The 21493-nt window shown below is 44.5% G+C and overlaps 1 protein-coding gene across 2 annotated transcripts in view; it reads right to left on the bottom strand.

Annotated features, from left to right (window-relative positions):
- The window catches only part of itih6 (inter-alpha-trypsin inhibitor heavy chain family member 6), a 55984-nt gene that overhangs the window by 19082 nt on the left and 15409 nt on the right, over positions 1 to 21493 (bottom strand). Inside the window, exons 6-13 of one of the 2 annotated variants that reach the window (XM_034007056.3) lie at positions 20312 to 20484; positions 17849 to 17965; positions 16411 to 16582; positions 14608 to 16032; positions 8096 to 8113; positions 6317 to 6355; positions 5901 to 5927; positions 1662 to 1685 (exon numbers count right to left, since the gene is read on the bottom strand). In XM_034007056.3, the coding sequence (XP_033862947.3) occupies positions 1662 to 1685; positions 5901 to 5927; positions 6317 to 6355; positions 8096 to 8113; positions 14608 to 16032; positions 16411 to 16582; positions 17849 to 17965; positions 20312 to 20484 (1995 nt within the window). Of the gene's footprint in view, positions 1 to 1661; positions 1686 to 5900; positions 5928 to 6316; positions 6356 to 8095; positions 8114 to 14607; positions 16033 to 16410; positions 16583 to 17848; positions 17966 to 20311; positions 20488 to 21493 lie in introns of both variants that reach the window. The other variant, XM_034007055.3, reaches the window with a different exon arrangement.

Raw genomic sequence — 21493 nt, forward strand, 5'->3', positions numbered from 1 at the left:
AAATGGATGCACAGCAAGAAAAATTTGAAAAATTTGCATGTGGTAGATAAGAGGTGCCCTGCACAGGGTAAAGGGTCCCCTAGGATAATGCACCAGATAGGGGGGCTATAGGTGGTCTATATCTGTGTAAATACACGTTATCTTTTTTAGATCAAATATAAGGTTAATCCCCTGCAAGGCGAGTCAGTAAGTGAGAGGAAGGCAGAGCTGTGTCTCATTCTACTGATAAAGGAAATCGAGAGGAAAGCAGAGCTGTGTCTCACTGTATAGATGAAGTGAGAGGAAGGCAGAGCTGTGTCTCATTCTATTGATGAAGGAAATCGAGAGGAATGCAGAGCTGTGTCTCATTCTATTGATGAAGGAAATCGAGAGGAAGGCAGAGCTGTGTCTCATTGTATAGATGAAGTGAGAGGAAGGCAGAGCTGTGTCTCATTGTATAGATGAAGGAAATCGAGAGGAAGGCAGAGCTGTGTCTCATTGTATAGATGAAGTGAGAGGAAGGCAGAGCTGTGTCTCATTGTATAGATGAAGGAAATCGAGAGGAAGGCAGAGCTGTGTCTCATTCTATTGATGAAGGAAATCGAGAGGAATGCAGAGCTGTGTCTCATTGTATAGATGAAGGAAATCGAGAGGAAGGCAGAGCTGTGTCTCATTGTATAGATGAAGTGAGAGGAAGGCAGAGCTGTGTCTCATTGTATAGATGAAGGAAATCGAGAGGAAGGCAGAGCTGTGTCTCATTGTATAGATGAAGTGAGAGGAAGGCAGAGCTGTGTCTCATTGTATAGATGAAGGAAATCGAGAGGAAGGCAGAGCTGTGTCTCATTCTATTGATGAAGGAAATCGAGAGGAAGGCAGAGCTGTGTCTCATTGTATAGATGAAGGAAATCGAGAGGAAGGCAGAGCTGTGTCTCATTGTATAGATGAAGTGAGAGGAAGGCAGAGCTGTGTCTCATTGTATAGATGAAGGAAATTGAGAGGAAGGCAGAGCTGTGTCTCATTCTATTGATGAAGGAAATCGAGAGGAAGGCAGAGCTGTGTCTCATTGTATAGATGAAGTGAGAGGAAGGCAGAGCTGTGTCTCATTGTATAGATGAAGGAAATCGAGAGGAAGGCAGAGCTGTGTCTCATTCTATTGATGAAGGAAATCGAGAGGAAGGCAGAGCTGTGTCTCATTGTATAGATGAAGTGAGAGGAAGGCAGAGCTGTGTCTCATTCTATTGATGAAGGAAATCGAGAGGAAGGCAGAGCTGTGTCTCATTGTATAGATGAAGGAAATCGAGAGGAAGGCAGAGCTGTGTCTCACTGCCATGTTCTTGAGATATATACATTATGTGCAGGCATGGAATATAATTCAAGCTATAGATATCACCTATGGTTAATCTACTACAAAATAGTGGAAGGGGTTTTATTAGAGCACAGTACACTCTAAATCAATTCGAGGTATTTGAGTCAATGTTGCTGGCTAGATTTTTGGGATTAGATCGACTTCCCACCGTCCTTCTACTTTTTAAAATGCATTTGAAATTAGATCTTAAATATTAAAGATAAATAGTAAAAAGATCCTGAAGCATTTAAAGGCCATCTTAAATGTCTCACAAATAGAAGCCTAACAACTTTCTTCAGTTGCCCAGTTAATGGTATGAAGGGCTGTTGATACTTACCATACTGTGAGTAGTCATAATCACCTGAAAAGAAAGAGATCACAAACCATTTTTACTTCTAGAATTTCATTAGGTTATTATAATCCTGATTCCCTGAAATAGAAATGTAACCATTACTGAATGGGTGTTAGCCTCTTTAAGACCCGAAACCTGAATAAGATATAACAAAGCTACTCATCCGATCCTCTGTGACGCAGTCATGCCCGCCCCCGAGGGTATAAAGGACTACACACACAGAACTCAACTGCATTTTAGCTTGAAGCCTGCTGCAATCATGGACGCAGCGACCTTGAAGGTTAATGGTTACATTTCTATTTCAGGGAACCAGGGTTATGATAATAACCTAACGTTCCCTTTGAAGTATGAAATGTAACCATTACCGAATGGGTCAGTATACCCAAGACGTTGCAAGGGCAAGATTGCTGCACAACCAGAATGCTACAAGGCTAAGCCTTGTGTGTTACCATTCAGAACCCCAGTAACAGGTAGCTAGGGCTAAAAAATGGAGGGAGAAATTCACCTCTATACCTGTGCTGTAAGGGTGGACTCAGAAGCTGGCCTTGACACTTGCCTGTATTTAATGTATTTGCATTGTTCCTCACTATCTTGTAAAGCGCTATGTGATGGTGGTCCACTATGAAAGGATCTATATAAAATAATTGATTGATTGATTGATTGATAGTTTTAAAGCCAGGGTTTTGAGGATCTACGACATTCAGTCTGTAGAATCTAGTAAAGGTATGGGTAGTAGCCCACACCACTGCATTGCAAATGACCTTGATAGATGCACCCTGGAATAAAGACCACGAAGTTGCTATGCCCCTGGTGGAATGGGCAGTGAGCTTCTCTGGAGCAGGTAAGTTTACTCGCTCTTAGGCAGTCCTGACTGTGCCTGCTATGCACTTGGACAGCCTTTGCTTACACAGGGCTTGACAATGGGACTTCACCACATAGCAGACAACAAATTGTTCGGACTGCCTCCAACTTTTGCATGAATTGCACCCACAATTCATGCAATTCATGGAAGTCTGCACCCCTAGCAGACTGAAAGCCACCAGGGAGCTAGAAGAGGGTCAAAGCAGCTGGGTTCAGGTAGGCAGAAGCAGGGAAAAAAAGAAACTTCTTCAAACACAACCACCAGAAATCAAAACATCCAACAAATTTGAGCTACTTCAAAATTTTGATGATCAACACCAACATTTAGAGAACGAAAGGAACAACATCCAGGACCCTATAAATAGTGCTGGCCAGGCAGCAACAAGAAGGAAGGTCATGATTGTTGGGGACTCCATATTGAGAAACACAGCAAGTTCAGTTTGTAGTCTACTAGAACAGTGTGCTGCCTTCCAGGAGCCTCTGTCTCGCACATCACTGAGAACATGGACAGGCTCCTAGAATGAACAGGAGACAACCCAGTAGTAGTCATCCACATTGGTACAAACAGCATTGGAAGAGACAGGCCAAGATCCCTGCAAAACAAATTCAGAGATACTGCCAGCACCTTGCAAAGGAGCATACGGACAGCTGGAAATACAAAATCAAAATGCATGGCTGAAATCGTGGTGCACACAGGAAGGCTTCACCTTTCTTGAACATTGGAGCACATTCTACAACAAGGACTATCTATATAGGCTGGACGGACTGCACTTAAACAAAAAGGGAACCAATCTACTCGGAGAAAGGTTCCTTGAGGAGGTCCAGAAGCATTTAAACTAGAAAGGAAGGGGGGAGAAAACAAAAAAACAGAAGGGAGACCACATCAAAACAAGGGCAACAACTCAGGTAAGACCACTATTAAATGTATTTATCTAAATGCTAGAAGTCTCAGAAACAAAATGTTAGAACTTGAAGCTACTGCACTAACAAGTAACTACGATGTGATAGGTGTTACAGAAACTTGGTTGCCTGAGAGTGATGGAGACGAATATAATATTAGTGGGTATACACTGTATAGGAAAGACAGGCAGAACAGAAGAGGCGGAGGGGTAGCGCTATACATAAGAAATAGTTTTGAAGCCCAGGTGTTAAATCTGGACGAAGAAAACAACACAGAATCAATATGTGTCAGAATAATGGACACAAATTAAAAGGGCATAATAATAGGGGCATGCTATAGACCGCCAAATTCGGATACAGGGCAGAATAATCTGTTATACAATTACATTAGAAATGCACGTAGCAAAGGAGAAGCCATACTAATGAAGATTTCAACTTCCCCCATATAAAATGGGAAAACCCGATGGGGAGCACGATGGACGAAATTGAAATGGTGGACTCTTCCTTTTTTTGTGTCGTCTGCAAATTTAACAAGTTTGCTTACTATACTAGAATCTAAGTCATTAATGTAGATTAGGAATAGCAGAGGACCTAACACTGATCCCTGTGGTACACCACTGGTTACCTCGCTCCATTTTGAGGTTTCTCCTCTAATCAGTACTTTCTGTTTTCTACATGTTAACCACTCCCTGTCCATGTGCATGCATTTCCTTGAATCCCTACTGCGTTCAGTTTGAGAATTAATCTTTTATATGGGGCTTTGTCAAAAGCTTTCTGGAAATCTAAATAAACCATGTCATATGTTTTGCAATTATCCATTGTTGATCTTTCATCCTCAAAAAAATCAAGCAGATTAGTTAGACACGGTCTACCTTTCCTAAAACCATACTGACTGTCTCCCAGGATACTGTTACCATATAGGTAATTGTCCATTTTGGATCTTATTATAGTTTCCATAAGTTTACATATAATAGAAGTCAGGCTTATTGGTCTGTAGTTACCTGGTTCGGTTTTGTCTCCCTTTTTGTGGATCGGTATTACGTTTGCAATTTTCCAGTCTGTCGATACAACCCCCGTGTCAAGAGACTGTTGATCTTGGTTAGCGGTTTGTAAATAACTTCTTTCATTTCTTTGAGTACTATTGGGAGGATCTCATCCGGCCCAGGGGATTTGTTTATTTTAAGAGGTCTGTGGCAGGGGAAACGGCAGTAGAGTATGTCTCCCTGCACTGGGGGCTGGGGATCCATGTGAAGATTCCAAGAATGTGAGCTCAGGGGGTTGTAGCTTGGGGAGCAGAGGCCAAGCTGGTCCTCCGCTTGAGGCACAGTCATATTATTATTATTTGTTTATTTAGCAGACGCCTTTATCCAAGGCGACTTATAGAGACTAGGGCGTGTGAACTATGCATCAGCTGCAGAGTCACTTACAACTACGTCTCAACCGAAAGACGGAGCACAAGGAGGTTAAGTGACTTGCTCAGGGTCACACAATGAGTCAGTGGCTGAGGTGGGATTTGAACCGGGGACCTCCTGGTTACTATCTGAATAGGCTCTCCTGTTAGATCAGTCCTTGGCGCTGGTCTGTGCGTGTAGTCCTTTATACTCTCAGGGTGGGCATGACTGCATCACAGAGGCTAACCCTAAACAACATGGCACTTTCAGGTCAGTACAATGGAGAAAAGACTTCACTCCTAACCACAAAGACAGTCTCTGTCTAACAAGATCAAGGCCGGTTTAGACATTTTTCCGCATAGCCAGCATCATCCACTTGACGTCCACATCGGTCTATAAATTCCAGTTATCAGATCAGCACCAAAATCACACTGAAACCTTAGAAGTGTGGACTGGGCTGGTTATACCAAGATTATCGAGAGGACCATATCTCAACTCCCACCAATGCCACACACTACCGGCGATTTACAGGCCTAAAAATACAGGAATGCTTAATTTTTTCGATTTGGTCAAAGGATCTTGCCAAGGCTACTTCCAGCAGATCTCAGTTGTTAATAAAGAATTGCTTGGTTCGGCCTATACACAAACGTCACAAACGGGAGCTTCACTGCTCAAGTCTCATGAACATACAGTATGGCTTTCAAACTCGTCATGGAAAAAAAAAGTTTAGTCAATTTCCGCGGCTTTTTAGTGTAAGGCAGCATTTACCCCCCCTTTTTAACCACACCATGTTTTGGCCACGCACTTCCTATCGCATGAGGAATATGTGTGTGTGTGCGTTCCTGTAGCATGAGGAATGTGTGTAGTGTGTGCTGCTAAGTCACATTCTCATGACAATCAAGAAATTATCTAAATCATTTTTTCATTTTGTAAACTTTCTTATGTTCTTATGTTCTTAAGAACGGCACCTTGAATTAAAATACCAAAATACCCAAAAGGAATATATGCATCCGACTCTACTACATGTCTCCAGGACACGTGACAGACTTCATTCAGTTAATGCTGTGCTCACCATCAAGCAGGTCTACATCCTCAGTGCCTAAAAAAAAGAAAAGACAAAACGTTTCTTTATCTTCATTCCAGACCCCTTGATTACTCTCACTGCGTCTGGAGCCCGAGTAACCAGGCCCCTTGATTACTGTCACTGCGTCTGGAGCCCGAGTAACCAGGCCCCTTGATTACTGTCACTGCGCCTGGAGCCCTAGTAACCAGGCCCCTTGATTACTGTCACTGCGCCTGGAGCCCTAGTAACCAGGCCCCTTGATTACTGTCACTGCGCCTGGAGTCCGAGTAACCAGGCCCCTTGATTACTGTCACTGCGTCTGGAGCCCTAGTAACCAGGCCCCTTGATTACTGTCACTGCGCCTGGAGTCCGAGTAACCAGGCCCCTTGATTACTGTCACTGCGTCTGCACTTTGAGATACTCACCGTACTCATTCTCAGAGATCTCTGTCGTTAGGAACTCCACTGAAACACAGAGAAGACCCCATTAGCCCATCCCAGTGGTATTTGTTAGGTAGGTTGTGAATGTTTCACGATCAATGGATTTTCATTTGTATTGTAGCAGATATAGTTGATCGCTGCTCCACATGCTCGTAACTGCTTCTTCACAAGACTATAGTCTCAGTGTGACTATAGTTGCCAAACATACTGAAGACCGAAACTGTTAAAGGACAGTGCTCAAATTAAATGGATACAAAGAAGATCTGCATCTATACACATCGGTAGTTCCATTAAAGATAAAACCACTTCCATATTCATTATTTTTGGCCATTGCTTGGAGGAACAAATCCCCATCTTAAAGTCCCTTGTCTTTTCAGCAGTAAGGCCATTCTATATGAAATTGTGTGCAAACTTATTAGAACACCTTAAGGTTTGTCATTTATATCCTTTATATACATACCTACATGCATGAAATCCTCTAGGTGTGAGAATTTTCAGTCAGTAATTAGCGATACAGAAACAACAGACACTAAAATGTTAAACCACTTTGTGCTTTAATTAGGCATCTTAAACAACTTAAAGTTTCAGTACCATTTGTGGCTGTGTGTTCCTTTTCTCTTACTATTTCAAATTAATTGCAGATGCGGCCTATTAAAGTCATCAATTGAATTAGACAATCACTAATTTGACTATTTTGACAAGCTGTCAAGATTTTCAGTTTTAGTTTGTGACAGGGAGCCGGGTCACTGGTTCCTGCGCAAGTGTGTGTGCCTGGGAGAAATCAGCTGTGATGCGCAGCAGGAGACGTGTTGCTAAGCGACCAGCTGAGTGGTCGGCTTGTCCAGACCTGTGCGGATTGGCTGGGGGGCGTGCCCCGGATGCTGCGCCACAGCTTGGGGTGACAGCAAAGCCATGGACACAGACGGGCGCGGAGAGTGTGTTTGTTTACATCAAAGAGGAAAGCGTCTGCTCTGCAGGAGTTACTACCACGGAACCCTTTAACTGGAAGACGGTGCCTGTGAAGGTGATTGCCCAGCCAGGACCATCGGAGCAGGCCAGAGTTGCTGGCAGGCCAGGATTTTGGTAGCAACAAAACAGATGTAGGTCAGCTCAGGGGATGTGGATCCCAAAACAGTAGGGTTATGTAGAGTAGTAGGTTCCTGGAGCAGGACATTCCTGTTAGAGGGACTAGAGCTAGTCATTTTGTGTGGCAAACTTTTATTTTTAGCTTTGTTTTGTTTTCGTTTATTAAATGTGACACTAGGACTACCATTGCTGGTACCCTAGTGTCAGAACTGTGTTGAAAATTAAATCTGTATGCCTGGATTATTATTATTATTATTATTTATTTCTTAGCAGACGCCCTTATCCAGGGCGACTTACAATCGTAAGCAAATACATTTCAAGTGTTACAATACAAGTAATACAATAAGAGCAAGTACAAGTAATACAATAAGGGCAAGATGGCATATCAACACCAATGCTCTGTGTCTGTCTTAGTGTTTTCTAGTGACTACCCACACATGTAACATATCCCTTGTTACAAGTGGTTTGATTTCATATGCACAACAAATCAAAACAGAAGCAACGTAATGTTGTAATAAATGTGCACACTTCTCTATAGCTAGGATTGTGATTATGTTTTAATTTTTTTATTATTTTTATTCATAAAATTACAAAATAATTTTTGCCCTGGAAATGCCTAAGTAAATTATACTAATACAATAATACAATTTCTTTAAGAAGTAAAAAAAAAAATCTTACCTGTCACCTGCTGTCCATCTGCAAAAAAGAGAAATTCATATTTCATCAAAGCTCATCTCTGACATCTGTGTGCACTACTGTAAAGCTATGTAAATCTCACTTCATTGTGTGCATAAAGGGTTGAGTTCACAGTACTAACAAAACACATCCAGTAAATCTTACATAAGCAGTATATACACTACTATAAATATATTGAATGCTCCTTGCAGATACTTCAATGCTACACTTCAGCTTTGAGAGGTTGCAAGAAAATTGAAACAGCTGAATACAAATATAAAAACTAGACTTTGCTAGTTTGCTTGTAGAATACACTTTAAATACAAAAAAACATTACTATATAGCTTCTGCTTTCAAAATGAAGTATTGGATTAGTCATCTACCAGTTTCTGAGGTTGTCTGTCCCTTTTCTAGTTGACTACTATGTGGTAACCCTAATAAATACCCTTCAAGACTTGACAGCATTTTGGTCAATAGATATGGCAGCTAGAAGAGAGGCAACACTCATATAGAGATGTATTACTTCTATACAGTAGTCTTCGCATATAGGAACACCTCCTAAGAGAACACTTCGCATAAGGGAACACCCTTGTGGTGAAACAGATTTTTCCCATTGTAAATGCTCAGGGCTAAAGGAACAGGAACTTCGCTTAAAAGAACACCTGTAGTGATTCGTTCACAACGGATACAGTACTATTTTGTAACCTGATAACTAATCATCATCAAACTTACATTAAAATGGTTTATTCAGTCTTTTCAAAAGCGACTTGTCATTGTGAGAGCGTCTTGAGACACACTGATTGGTCTGTTAAATCTTTCCAGAACCGCTGTGTGATGGGGTGCCAGCCCGCCCCTATAATTGGTATTATTATGATTTTCATTATAATTCTTGTCTCCAGGGGGCGCTATCCCACTTCTGACTGACACCACTTGTGACAGAATAGCCGCAGAGGGAAGACTCAGTCAGGAAAATGCAGGGAAACAAAATACTTTAATTTACAAAAAAAACACAAAATAAAAAGGCACGAGGGCCAAACAAAAGATATAAACACAAAACAAAGGTTTCCAACAAAACACAGAACAACTTAAATCAAATTAAACAAGTATTTATACACCCTTCTGCAGGTAACACTTACTCTCTACAAACCAAACCACTCCACCCAGGCAAAGCATTTCTCCTGGCTTTTATGGTCTGTGGCTAGAGCCCAATTAATCAATAATTAACAATTAACCAATTAAGGTTCCAGCCACAATTTAACCCCCTCCCTGCTGATCCAAAACAAACAAGAATTATAATGAAAACACTGTGTAACACAATTGTTGTTCCTGGGTAGTAAGTATTATTTCCTAATTGCTTATGCCTCAAAAGTATAGAAAATGGCTATTATCAAAGTCCAGTATATCCTGGTGGAAGCGCTCGCCTTGCTCTTCCGAGTACGCTCCCATGTTCTCCTTGAATTTATCAAGATGAGCATCAAGGATATGGACTTTGAGGGACATCCTACAGCCCATTGTGCCGTAGTTCTTCACCAGAGTCTCAACCAGCTCCACATAGTTTTCGGCCTTGTGATTGCCCAGGAAGCCCCGAACCACTGCGACAAAGCTGTTCCAAGCCGCTTTCTCCTTACTAGTGAGCTTCTTGGGGAATTCATTGCACTCCAGGATCTTCTTTATCTGTGGTCCGACGAAGACACCGGCTTTGACCTTTGCCTCAGACAGCTTAGGGAAGAAGTCTTGAATGTACTTGAAGGCTGCCGACTCCTTATCTAGAGCTCTGACAAATTGTTTCATAAGGCCCAATTTGATGTGCAGTGGTGGCATCAGCACCTTCCGGGGGTCCACCAGTTGCTCCCACTTGATGTTGTTCCTCCCCACAGAGAACTCGGTCCGCTGTGGCCAGTCCCGCCTGTGGTAGTGCACCTTGGTGTCCCTGCTGTCCCAAAGGTAAAGATAGCAGGGAAACTTGGTAAAACCGTCTTGGAGACTGTGGCAATGCGCCCCGCCCCTGTGTGCATTTGTGTGTTTTGTGTGTATGTTGCGTGTGTAAATGTTGGTGTATAGTCATTGGTACACGGGATATAAACGGGTCTGTGTTTCACGTGTATTTAAATAGTGTATATTTGTATTTAGGCACGGGATTGCACATCACGCACGTGCATTTAAAATATAATATGTGAACACGGGGTTTCACGTAATGAATTCACGTGCTGGGATTCAAGTGAGTAATTAATTAGTAATTGAATCCCAGCACAACAGTATATATAGATGCACATTTTCACTCAGTGGTTGTTGGGTGTTCGGAAGAGGAGAACGGGTGAGAGAGAGAGGAGAGTTAAAATAAGTAAAATCGTAAATATAAGTGTTTGTTCTCACCGTGTTTGTTTGTCTCCGTGCACCGTTTGTTAAGTGTCAGTCGTTTTGTCTGTGTGTTTATTTTGGCGTCAAGTGCCGTGTCCTGTTTTGTATTCCGTTGTTTAAACCTTTTATTTTGTTATTAAACGCTGAGTGCAGCCATTGCACTCAGCTCATCACAACCACCGTCTCTTTGTTTGAATTCCTGTCTGGTCTGACGCCACCCACTCTGGCCGTCTTTGTGACACGTGGTGTCATCGTGGGATAGCCGCGCCTCCAAGCGTCAGACCAGGAGGGGTTTTGTTTAGAAAAAAAAAAAAAAAAAAAAAAAAAAGAGGCAATGGCAGAAGACGCCATCAAACTGCGGGGCTGGTTCCTGGAGAATGCTGGGCTGGAGGCCCAGTCTCTGCCCATGGTCGTCCGGGCTCTGTGGATGATGGACTGTGAGAGATGGGAGGCATATCAGGAGGAACACACCCCAAACACCTTGGAGGAAGGTGTGGAGTTTGTCCTCAGCTACCTGGAGGCAACCATAAATGGAACAGCAGCCCAGGTAGCAGGACCACCAGCAGAGGAGTACCTGCTGTCCCCATCTCCACCAGCAGAGGGTGAGTACCTGCTGTCCCCATCTCCACCAGCAGAGGGTGAATGCCTGCTGGTTTTGCCTCCACAGCCCGAGCGGGAGGAGCCTGAGCGTCCACAGCCCGAGCGGGAGGAGCCTGAGCGTCCACAGCCCAAATGGGAGGAGCCTGAGCGTCCACAGCCCAAATGGGAGGAGCCTGAGCGTCCACAGCCCAAATGGGAGGAGCCTGAGCGTCCACAGCCCAAACGGGAGGAGCCTGAGCGTCCACAGCCCAAGCGGAAGGAGCCCGAACGTCCTACGCCTGAGTGGGAGGAGCCCGAACGTCCTACGCCTGAGTGGGAGGAGCCCGAACGTCCTACGCCTGAGTGGGAGGAGCCCGAACGTCCTACGCCTGAGTGGGAGGAGCCCGAACGTCCTACGCCTGAGTGGGAGGAGCCCGAACGTCCTACGCCTGAGTGGGGGGAGCCCGAACGTCCACAGCCCAAGAGGGGGGAGTCGGTGCGTCCACAGCCCAAAAGGGAGGAGTCGGTGCGTCCACAGCCCAAAAGGGAGGAGTCGGTGCGTCCACAGCCCAAAAGGGAGGAGTCGGTGCGTCCACAGCCCAAAAGGGAGGAGTCGGTGCGTCCACAGCCCAAAGGGAGGCAAGTCGGGGCTTCCACAGCTCTGGGACCCAAGCCACCAGCAGAGGGGAAATGCCTGCTGGTTCAGCCCCAAGAGCCGGAAGGGGAGGGGTTACAGGCTCAACCCCCTGAAAATTTTTGGGGGGGAGAAGGGCAGGATGCTGGTGTCCCCCAGCAGCCTCTCGCTATGCTGCTGAAGGCAGCACGGCGTGCACATGCCCAGCCGCCACAGCAGAGGGAGCCAGCACCGCCAGGAGCAGAGGAGCTGGAGCTGCCTCTGCCTCCACCACCTCCAGGAGCAGAGGAGCAGGAGCTGCCTCTGCCTCCGCCACCACCACCGCAAGGAGCAGAGGAGCAGGAGCTGCCTCTGCCTCCGCCACCACCACCGCAAGGAGCAGAGGAGCTGGAGCTGCCTCTGCCTCCACCACCGCCAGGAGCAGAGGAGCTGGAGCTGTCTCTGCCTCCACCACCGCCCGGAGCAGAGGAGCAGGAGCTGCCTCTGCTGCCCGTACCTCCGCAGGGAGTACGGTGGCCGGAGCCCCAGAAAGGGGAGCTGCCGGCCACGAAGAAGGGGGAGGAGGTCTGGAGACCACTTTCCCCAGCAGCAGTTTCGCTGCAGGAGTTCTTGTGGCCGGAGCCCCACAGGAGGGAGCTGCCGGCTACGAAGAAGGGGGAGGTCGGGGGACCACCTGCCCCCGCAGCTTTTTCGCTGCAGGACGGGACCAACAGGCTGTCAGCCGTGCCACTACCGGCAGGGGTGCTGACAGCATGGCCAGCCATGGGCCCGCTGAAGCCTCCCTTCCCAGCCCGAGACTTTGTCCTGGACTGCTGGGTTTTTAAGGGGGGAGGTGGCCGTTGAGGCCATGTGTGCTGCGCACAAGGGGGGGTATATGTGGCAATGCGCCCCGCCCCTGTGTGCATTTGTGTGTTTTGTGTGTATGTTGCGTGTGTAAATGTTGGTGTATAGTCATTGGTACACGGGATATAAACGGGTCTGTGTTTCACGTGTATTTAAATAGTGTATATTTGTATTTAGGCACGGGATTGCACATCACGCACGTGCATTTAAAATATAATATGTGAACACGGGGTTTCACGTAATGAATTCACGTGCTGGGATTCAAGTGAGTAATTAATTAGTAATTGAATCCCAGCACAACAGTATATATAGATGCACATTTTCACTCAGTGGTTGTTGGGTGTTCGGAAGAGGAGAACGGGTGAGAGAGAGAGGAGAGTTAAAATAAGTAAAATCGTAAATATAAGTGTTTGTTCTCACCGTGTTTGTTTGTCTCCGTGCACCGTTTGTTAAGTGTCAGTCGTTTTGTCTGTGTGTTTATTTTGGCGTCAAGTGCCGTGTCCTGTTTTGTATTCCGTTGTTTAACCCTTTTATTTTGTTATTAAACGCTGAGTGCAGCCATTGCACTCAGCTCATCACAACCACCGTCTCTTTGTTTGAATTCCTGTCTGGTCTGACGCCACCCACTCTGGCCGTCTTTGTGACAGAGACCCATCAGGAATGCCACCATTGCAGCCTCTTGATGCCATCTCAGAAAAATGCAGATATGTATCCACTTAGGCAGCTGGAACTAAACTGAACTGGTGGGCTTAAGGCCTCTGTATTTATACTATTATTTTATTATTATTATTTATTTCTTAGCAGATGCCCTTATCCAGGGCGACTTACAATTGTTACAAGATATCACATTATTTCACATTATACAGATATCACATTATTTTTACATACAATTACCCATTTATACAGTTGGGTTTTTACTGGAGCAATCTAGGTAAAGTACCTTGCTCAAGGGTACAGCAGCAGCGTCCCCCACCTGGGAATGAACCCACGACCCTCCGGTCAAGAGTCCAGAGCCCTAACCACTACTCCAAACTGCTGCCCCCACAGTTACCTATACTACTATTTATATTACTGGAAAGTTCTAGAAAGTTCTAGAAGTTACTCCAAGTTTACTCAGCACTGAATCTATCTGGAATGTTCTGGAAAATAGGTAAATTTCAAAATATCACTGTCCTGGTCACAAAAGCAAAGTTTGTGGGGAATAATAGCCATTTTCTATACTTTTGAGGCATAAGCAATTAGGAAATAACACTTACTACCCAGGAACAAAAAAAAAAAAAAATTGTTACACGGTGAAATCAAAAGGAAAACAGTAACAAATAATAATAACACCAATTATCGGGGCGGGCTGGCACCCCATCACACGCCGTCATATAACTGACTCGTTTTGTATTTTAATTACCACAAGTGCACCTCATTGCCAGAAAATGTGCCGCTGTTTCTCTTGCTACAAAAAGTTGAAAATTGTTCGAGCTCTTGAAAAAAACCAGACACAATTTGGTGTGTCCCGTTCTGGTGAGTTGCTTCACCATTCTGTTAAATAATGTGCATGTCTTGGATAATGCTGCTGCATGTTTTAACGTGTGTAGGGGTGCTGTGTTAATTTAGTTTGACAGTTAGTTAATTCACGTTAGTCTGTCTGTTACTTTATTATTATAGTTTATTAACATATATATATTTATTCGGTTCATTTCATATGTTGATGCATGTGCGTTGTGATAAGTAATACATATTTATTCATTTACTGATTCATATTGTGTCTTAGAGAACACTTTGTCTATAAAAACTTGCTTCCCGAGGGGTGTTCTCTTAGCTGGAGACTACTGTATAATACTTTAAGAGCAGCGTCGAAATCAGGACTAGTAGACACAGACAGACTTAGAACAGAAGGAAGGGGACACTTCCTTATACAGAGTGGTGAGGGGATGGAACCCATTCCTAGTCATGTTGTTGATGCTGAATCACTGGGATCCTTTTAAGACACAACTTGGTTTTGAAGTCAATCAGCTACATACTTTACAATGAATTACCAAGCTTGTCTGTGCCTTACCATGATTTCACATTAACCATTGTAAACCACAGTTACCTTTTTAAGACTTACCTATCTGCCCCATTATCTCCCCTCTGTCGGGCACCTCTGTTGGCATAACCATTGACTTATAAGTGATGTTGATAAAAGATGGCACTTGGAACTCTGTGGCTATCTCTTGGGCTTGTGGCACAGATGTGGTGCCGTGAAGAGGTGGGCGGCTTGGGGTGGAGGCTGGCACTGCCAATATGGGAGAAGGTACAGTAGTCCTGACAGAGTCTCCTGCAAAAGTCTGGTTCACCCCGCCAGGCATGGTGTTGATGGAAACAGCAGTGGCGGTTGCAGGAGGGAGTGGGGTGGCATCACTGGAGATTGCTGTACCATTCTCAAAGTCTGAGGTCACGGGATTAGTCACACGGGGGCTTGTGGCTGTGGGGAGTGGGGAGGAAGTGGTTAAGGGGCGCCCCGTAGTTTGTAGGCCAACGGGAGAGTTTTGGGTCTTGGGTTGGGGAACAGTGGGTTCAGCTTTGCTGGTTTTTGAATTGATCTTTGTAGTCGTGCTGCTAGTTGGTAATTTTTTAGTAGCAGTGGTTGGTGTTGGGTGGTGGTTGTCCGTAGCTGGTGGCATAACGGTTCTGGACACTGGGAGAGAGGTGTGAGCTACTGTACTTGTAGTGCTGGGTCTGGAGGTGGTGGTGGTGGTGGTGGTGGTAGTCATAGGACTGGTGGCAGGACTTTCCTCATCATCAGGCTTTATAACAACCAGAGAAGTGACAGGTGTGACGAAATTGTACTTAAGGGAGAGATTGGTAGCTTTCTCTGTCAGCAGGCGTCGAGTGGCAGGGTCGGTCGTGTTAATCCTGGCTTCCAAGAGCTCCCTGATGGTGAAATAAGCCCACAAACGACGGACAAAGTTAGAGATTCCTCCCAGCTCTCCTGGGCACCCCAAAGTAGAGTTTGTGAGGCTTGGAGCATCCACATTGTTTTCCAAATCTAAACGTTTCTTGGAATCAGAAGCAGTTAATCTCACTTTGAGGTCCTGGATTCCCGGTTGGAGTCTCCCAGCCACCACAAGTTCAGATCCCTGGAAGTAGTTTGGGAAGAGAGCCTGGGTGACATCATACACGTGGTTATCTAGGTAGTTAAGCTGGATGTCAAAGAGTAAAGGGCTGGCCACTTCGTCGTAGAAGCCTGTGAGCTGCAAGGCTGCGTCAGAGTCTTCGTAAATGCGGCGGGCCACCCCACGGTTCTCCATGGACAGGCGGCGCATCAGCGGGAAATCAGCGTCATCCCCGAAAGCAAGCCCGAACAGCGAGGCGGAGCCGAGGGCCTTCCTGGCGTTACGGGCAATTCTCTCCCCGGATGTCACTCCTGTGGTGGGTTCCCCGTCTGTCAAAAAAATAATCAAGGGAACTCGCCGACTGCCTGAGCTGTCTTGTGATGCACTGCCATTGAGGACGGAGGCAGCCTTCTGCAGAGCTGAGTTGATGTCTGTCCCTGAAAAAGAAAAAACAAGGTGGAAAGGCATTCAACATCCAGAAGTCCAAATCAGCATTCAAGGTAAAACTATAAGAAACAATGTCAAGTAGAAAAGCTTTTGAGCCAGTGCCTTGTTCAATGTACTGAACAATTACTGAAGAAGGCAAAACGTTACTCTACTTGAGTTTCTTTGAGTTTCTTGTAGCTTTACTGGAGAGGCATTGGAGTATCAGTTGCCTTGCAGTCTCACCAGGGGGGGTCAGCACAGCGTCCAATCCCCCCCCCCCCCCCCCCCCCACTGACTTTAATGCTGGTATTGTTCATTTTAGAATTTCCCTATCAGCATATTTGTTGTGCAATGATCAGCATTTCTTGAAGTTTGGAGGGTCGACTCACATCCATTAGCTTCGATTTTGCTCACAAAGTCTTTGGCGCTCTTCACATTGTGAGGAGTGGCCTGGATCGTGCTGTCTGCCTTCCACATCTCCACCTGGTCTGAGAAGGTGATAAGGTTGAAGTGGTCGTCGGGTCGGAGGTCGCTCAGAATGGTGTGCATAGCTTTTTTTGTCTGCAAAGAAGAGTAGGAAGATGCAGCATTACTACAGTTCCCACCATTGAGCAATTAACTTGCAGGAAGTGTGTGTGGAAGGAGGAATGAAACATAGACAATCCAGCTATACTGGAACACCTTTAACACTGCCCCCCGTGGACACCTGCAACACTGCGCCCAGTGGACACCTGCAACACTGCCCCCAGTGGATGTAAGAAATACATCAGATACCACATAGAACAAATATGGCATTTTTATTAAGAATAATAACAATAAGTTTTTGCATTTTACATTCACTGGGGTGTTGCTACAAACATTTTAAAAGGTTGATTGGTTAACAAACAGGCGAGTACCTGTCTATTGGTGTTTTATACTAAATCCAGGTCAGAAAAATCCTGCGTGTCTGAACTCAACACAGTAATAAAAAGCCTTGGACAAAAGCAAGGGCTGCTGCTCAGGGTCTCTTAATAAGTGCTGTTCCTCCCAAAACACCACTTGTGGAGCTTATTATTAGTTTAGTGGTGTTGCCAAGATTGCATTTGAATTTGACTGGACCACCAGATGGGCCTGTGTATTTATTTCTGAACTGTAGCGTTCCTGGGTCTCTCTACATTCAGACATGATCCACACACCTGCAGATCAACACACCTGCAGAGCTACACACCTGCAGATACACACACCTGCAGAGCAACACACCTGCAGATCCATATACCTGCACAGCCACACACCTGTACAGCTACACACCTGCAGATCCACACACCTGCAGAGCAACACACCTGCACATCCACATACCTGCAGATCCACACAACTGAAGATCCACACACCTGCACAGCTACACGCCTGCAGGCCCACACACCTGCAGATCAACACACAGACACACACACCTGCACAGCCACACACCTGCAGATACACACACCTGCAGATCCACACACCTGCACAGCCACACACCTGCAGATACACACACCTGCAGATCCACACACCTGCAGATCCACACACCTGCACAGCCACACACCTGCAGATCCACACACCTGCACAGCCACACACCTGCTGATCAACACACTCATCTGTGTCTTGGGTTTACCTCTTTACCAGTCTGGGATCTTGTTATTGACAAGATATGTTAACTGAGTTTGACGGTAGAAAGGCTCTCTCTTTGGCCTCTGTATGTGTGGTGAGAATCACATGTGTATCTGTTATGTGTGGTGAGGCTCACGTGTGTATCTTGTTATGTGTGGTGAGGCTCACGTGTGTATCTGTTATGTGTGGTGAGGCTCACGTGGTTACCTGTTTGATCTTTGTTCCAATCATGGATCCGCTGACATCGATCACAAAGATCACGTCCTTGGGAACAATCGGGAGACCTCGGGGAGCAAAGTAGTGCACAAAATAGCCATTGTAAATCTGCAATGAAAATCAGAATCATGAACATTGGAAACAAGGCCTTGTCTTCACAGCCCCTTAGACTGACTGGCTCTGGTTTGAACTCATTCTCTGTGATTACTCCCAATGATTTGAATACATTAGTAATGCAGATGAAATCCTCAACCTGTTCATTGGATCCAAATCCCACTCGATTCCTTAAAGATGTATTTAGTTTTTTTTTTTGTGTAATGATATTCTTATTATAATAAATAGATCTTTGTCAACAGGAATAGTTCCTGCTGCCTTCAAAACTGCTTTGGTTAAGCCTTTACTTAAAAAAATCTAACTTAGATTCTACTGACTTGAAGAATTTTATACCCATTTCTAACTTGCCTTTCTTAGCTAAAGTTCTTGAAAGGGTAGTAGTCAAACAACTTAACATATATCTGGACAGTAGCAATGTCCTTGAAAGATTTCAGTCAGGGTTTCGATCTGCTCGTAGTACAGAGCCTGCCCTTGTCAGAGTGGTGAATGACTTACTGATGAGTGCTGACTCTAACTCCATATCCATTCTAGCTCTTTTAGTGCTGCATTTGATACTGTGGCTCATGCTATTTTAATTGATTGTCTGAAAAGCTGGGTTGGCCTGACTGGAACTGTTCTCAACTGGTTTAAGTCATATCTAACTAATAGACAGTACTTTGTTTCTTTAGGGGAGTCTGTATCAGGATAATCTAATATTGCTTGTGGTGTCCCCCAGGGCTCTATTCTTGGTCCAATATTATTTTCTCTGTATATGGTGCCACTGGGGGAAATCATTCGTAAACATAGTATAAACTTTCACTGTTATGCCGGTGATACGCAACTTTATATTTCTGTAAAACCTGGTGACTCCACTGCTATTTCAGTCTTACTAGTGCCTTGCTGACATCAAAAGTTGGATGTCTCAATTTTTTGCAATTAAACTCAGATAAGACGGAAGTCCTGCTGTTAGGTTCTCCGCAACAACTGGAGCATGCAAACTCACTAAAAAATGATTTGGGCAACCTGACCTCTAATATAAAATCTGATGTAAGAAACTTGGGGGTTATACTTGATTCTGGTTTGAGTTTTGAGGCACATATTCGAAAAATTATAAGTGTCTTTTTATCACCTATGTAACATTGCTAAAATGAGGTCTTTTCTTTCTTTGGCTGATGCTGAGAAACTAATTCATGCTTTTGTTTCAGTAAGACTTGATTATTGCAATGCTTTATTTGCTGCACTTCCACATCACGTTTACAGCTTGTTCAAAATGCAGCAGCGAGGGTTCTGACTTAGAACGAATAAACAGGCTCACATAACTCCTGTGTTGGCCTCATTGCACTGGCTTCCAGTACATTTTAGAATTGATTTTAGCATCTTACTATTAACATATAAAGCACTAAATGGCTTAGCACCAGAGTACCTAAGAGAGATTCTATCCCCATATAAACCTCTGTGCACTTTAAGATCGTCTAACGCTGGACTATTTTATTTTTGTCCTATCTAGATACTTGCTATGTATTGTTATTATTAATATCATTGTATTTTGTTAATTGTGTGATTATACTGTTCTGTCTTGTTTCTTGATCATGATACATAATGTCTGTAAAGCGCTTTGAAATACCATGGTATGAAAGGCACTATATAAATACATTTTTAAAAAAAATAGTATTAATTTACAAAGCTGTTTTGGGCCTAAATCACACGAATAAAGATTTAAGGAAAGTTATTTTAAAGACTGTTTTTCTTAAACCCTGTTGTGACAATTTAAAGCAAGTTTGCAGTCCGTTAGTCTCCTTTGTCTGTACAGAAGGTTAGAAGCTCATTTTCAAAGCACAGTTTAACCAACTGCTCTTCAGAAAAGCACTCCTTAAAAAACATGCCTTAAAAAACACGCCTTAAAGCTGTGTGAATACAGTCCAAAATGTATTTTGAAATCAATTTAACAACAGATCTTTTTTTTTATCTGTACTATAAAACTAGTCTGTAAAAGTCAATGTTATTCAGAGCAGGCACTCCTTTAACACTGATTCAATCTGCAGCATATCAAAGGCTGAAATATTGTAAATGCAACAGCGTTAAAGAAACAGAGTTCATATTATTACCAAAGAAGAGTCTAACCCCTTCTAAGTGTCCCACAGTAAAAGCACAGCAAAGTGTAATAAAGCACTGTGAACACATGGTAAAGCTCTTATTGTATTACTTGTATTGTAACACTTGAAATGTATTTGCTTACGATTGTAAGTCGCCCTGGATAAGGGCGTCTGCTAAGAAATAAATAATAATAATAATAATAATAAAGCATAGGGAAGCATTGTGAAACTCTATGCAATATGGTAAACCATATTCAAAAAGCACTACCTGTATGTCCCCAATGATGTCATTCAGGTGGACGTCATACTGCACCACGAAGTCACCGGCAATGCCGGCCGCAGAGGAGCGTGCAACCTGCTCCTGCAGAGAGGGGGTGAAGCGGACCCGGGCGCAGTGAGGGCTCTGCTGCACTGTCGTGGAGGGGAGCGTGTCTGCATCACCTGCTAGAAACACGCACCACACACCAGTAAGGCTGCATTTTCTTAATAGTTATCCCGATTTACCCATTGTGGTGTAATATGTATTCCCTGTGAAAATACTCATTTCTGAAAGAATAGTGTAAATATACATATTTTGTTATCACTTTAAAATAAATACAGCAATTTGTTTGCCTTATTGACACACTGCCTGTTACACTGCATTTAGGAACCCGGCAGCCGGTTTAGTTTGCTTCCGGTAAATGATTGAACACACTCCATACAGCTGCACTATTTCTTTAACAATAAAGACACTAGATGCACCAAAGTTTGGAAATGTTTCTCCTAAAGATCCCTCTGTCCAGTACAAGAAGAGGACTCACCTCGCAGCATGATGTTGTGTTTATGATAGGAGGACATGGTCTCACTCAGAGGCAGGGAGGGGATCACCTCACAGCATGATGTTGTGTTTATGATAGGAGGACATGGTCACTCAGAGGCAGGGAGGGGCTCACCTCACAGCATGATGTTGTGTTTATGATAGGAGGACATGGTCTCGCTCAGAGGCAGGGAGGGGATCACCTCACAGCATGATGTTGTGTTTATGATAGGAGGACATGGTCTCACTCAGAGGCAGGGAGGGGCTCACCTCACAGAATGATGTTGTGTTCATGTTAGGAGGACATGGTCACTCAGAGGCAGGGAGGGGATCACCTCACAGCATGATGTTGTGTTTATGTTAGGAGGACATGGTCTCGCTCAGAGGCAGGGAGGGGCTCACCTCACAGCATGATGTTGTGTTTATGTTAGGAGGACATGGTCTCGCTCAGAGGCAGGGAGGGGATCACCTCACAGCATGATGTTGTGTTCATGTTAGGAGGATGTGGTCACTCAGAGGCAGGGAGGGGATCACCTCACAGCATGATGTTGTGTTTGTGTTTGGAGGATGTGGTCACTCAGAGGCAGGGAGGGGATCACCTCACAGCATGATGTTGTGTTTATGTTAGGAGGACATGGTCTCGCTCAGAGGCAG

Source organism: Acipenser ruthenus, chromosome 56 (assembly GCF_902713425.1).
Source record: "Acipenser ruthenus chromosome 56, fAciRut3.2 maternal haplotype, whole genome shotgun sequence".
Lineage (NCBI taxonomy): Eukaryota > Metazoa > Chordata > Actinopteri > Acipenseriformes > Acipenseridae > Acipenser > Acipenser ruthenus.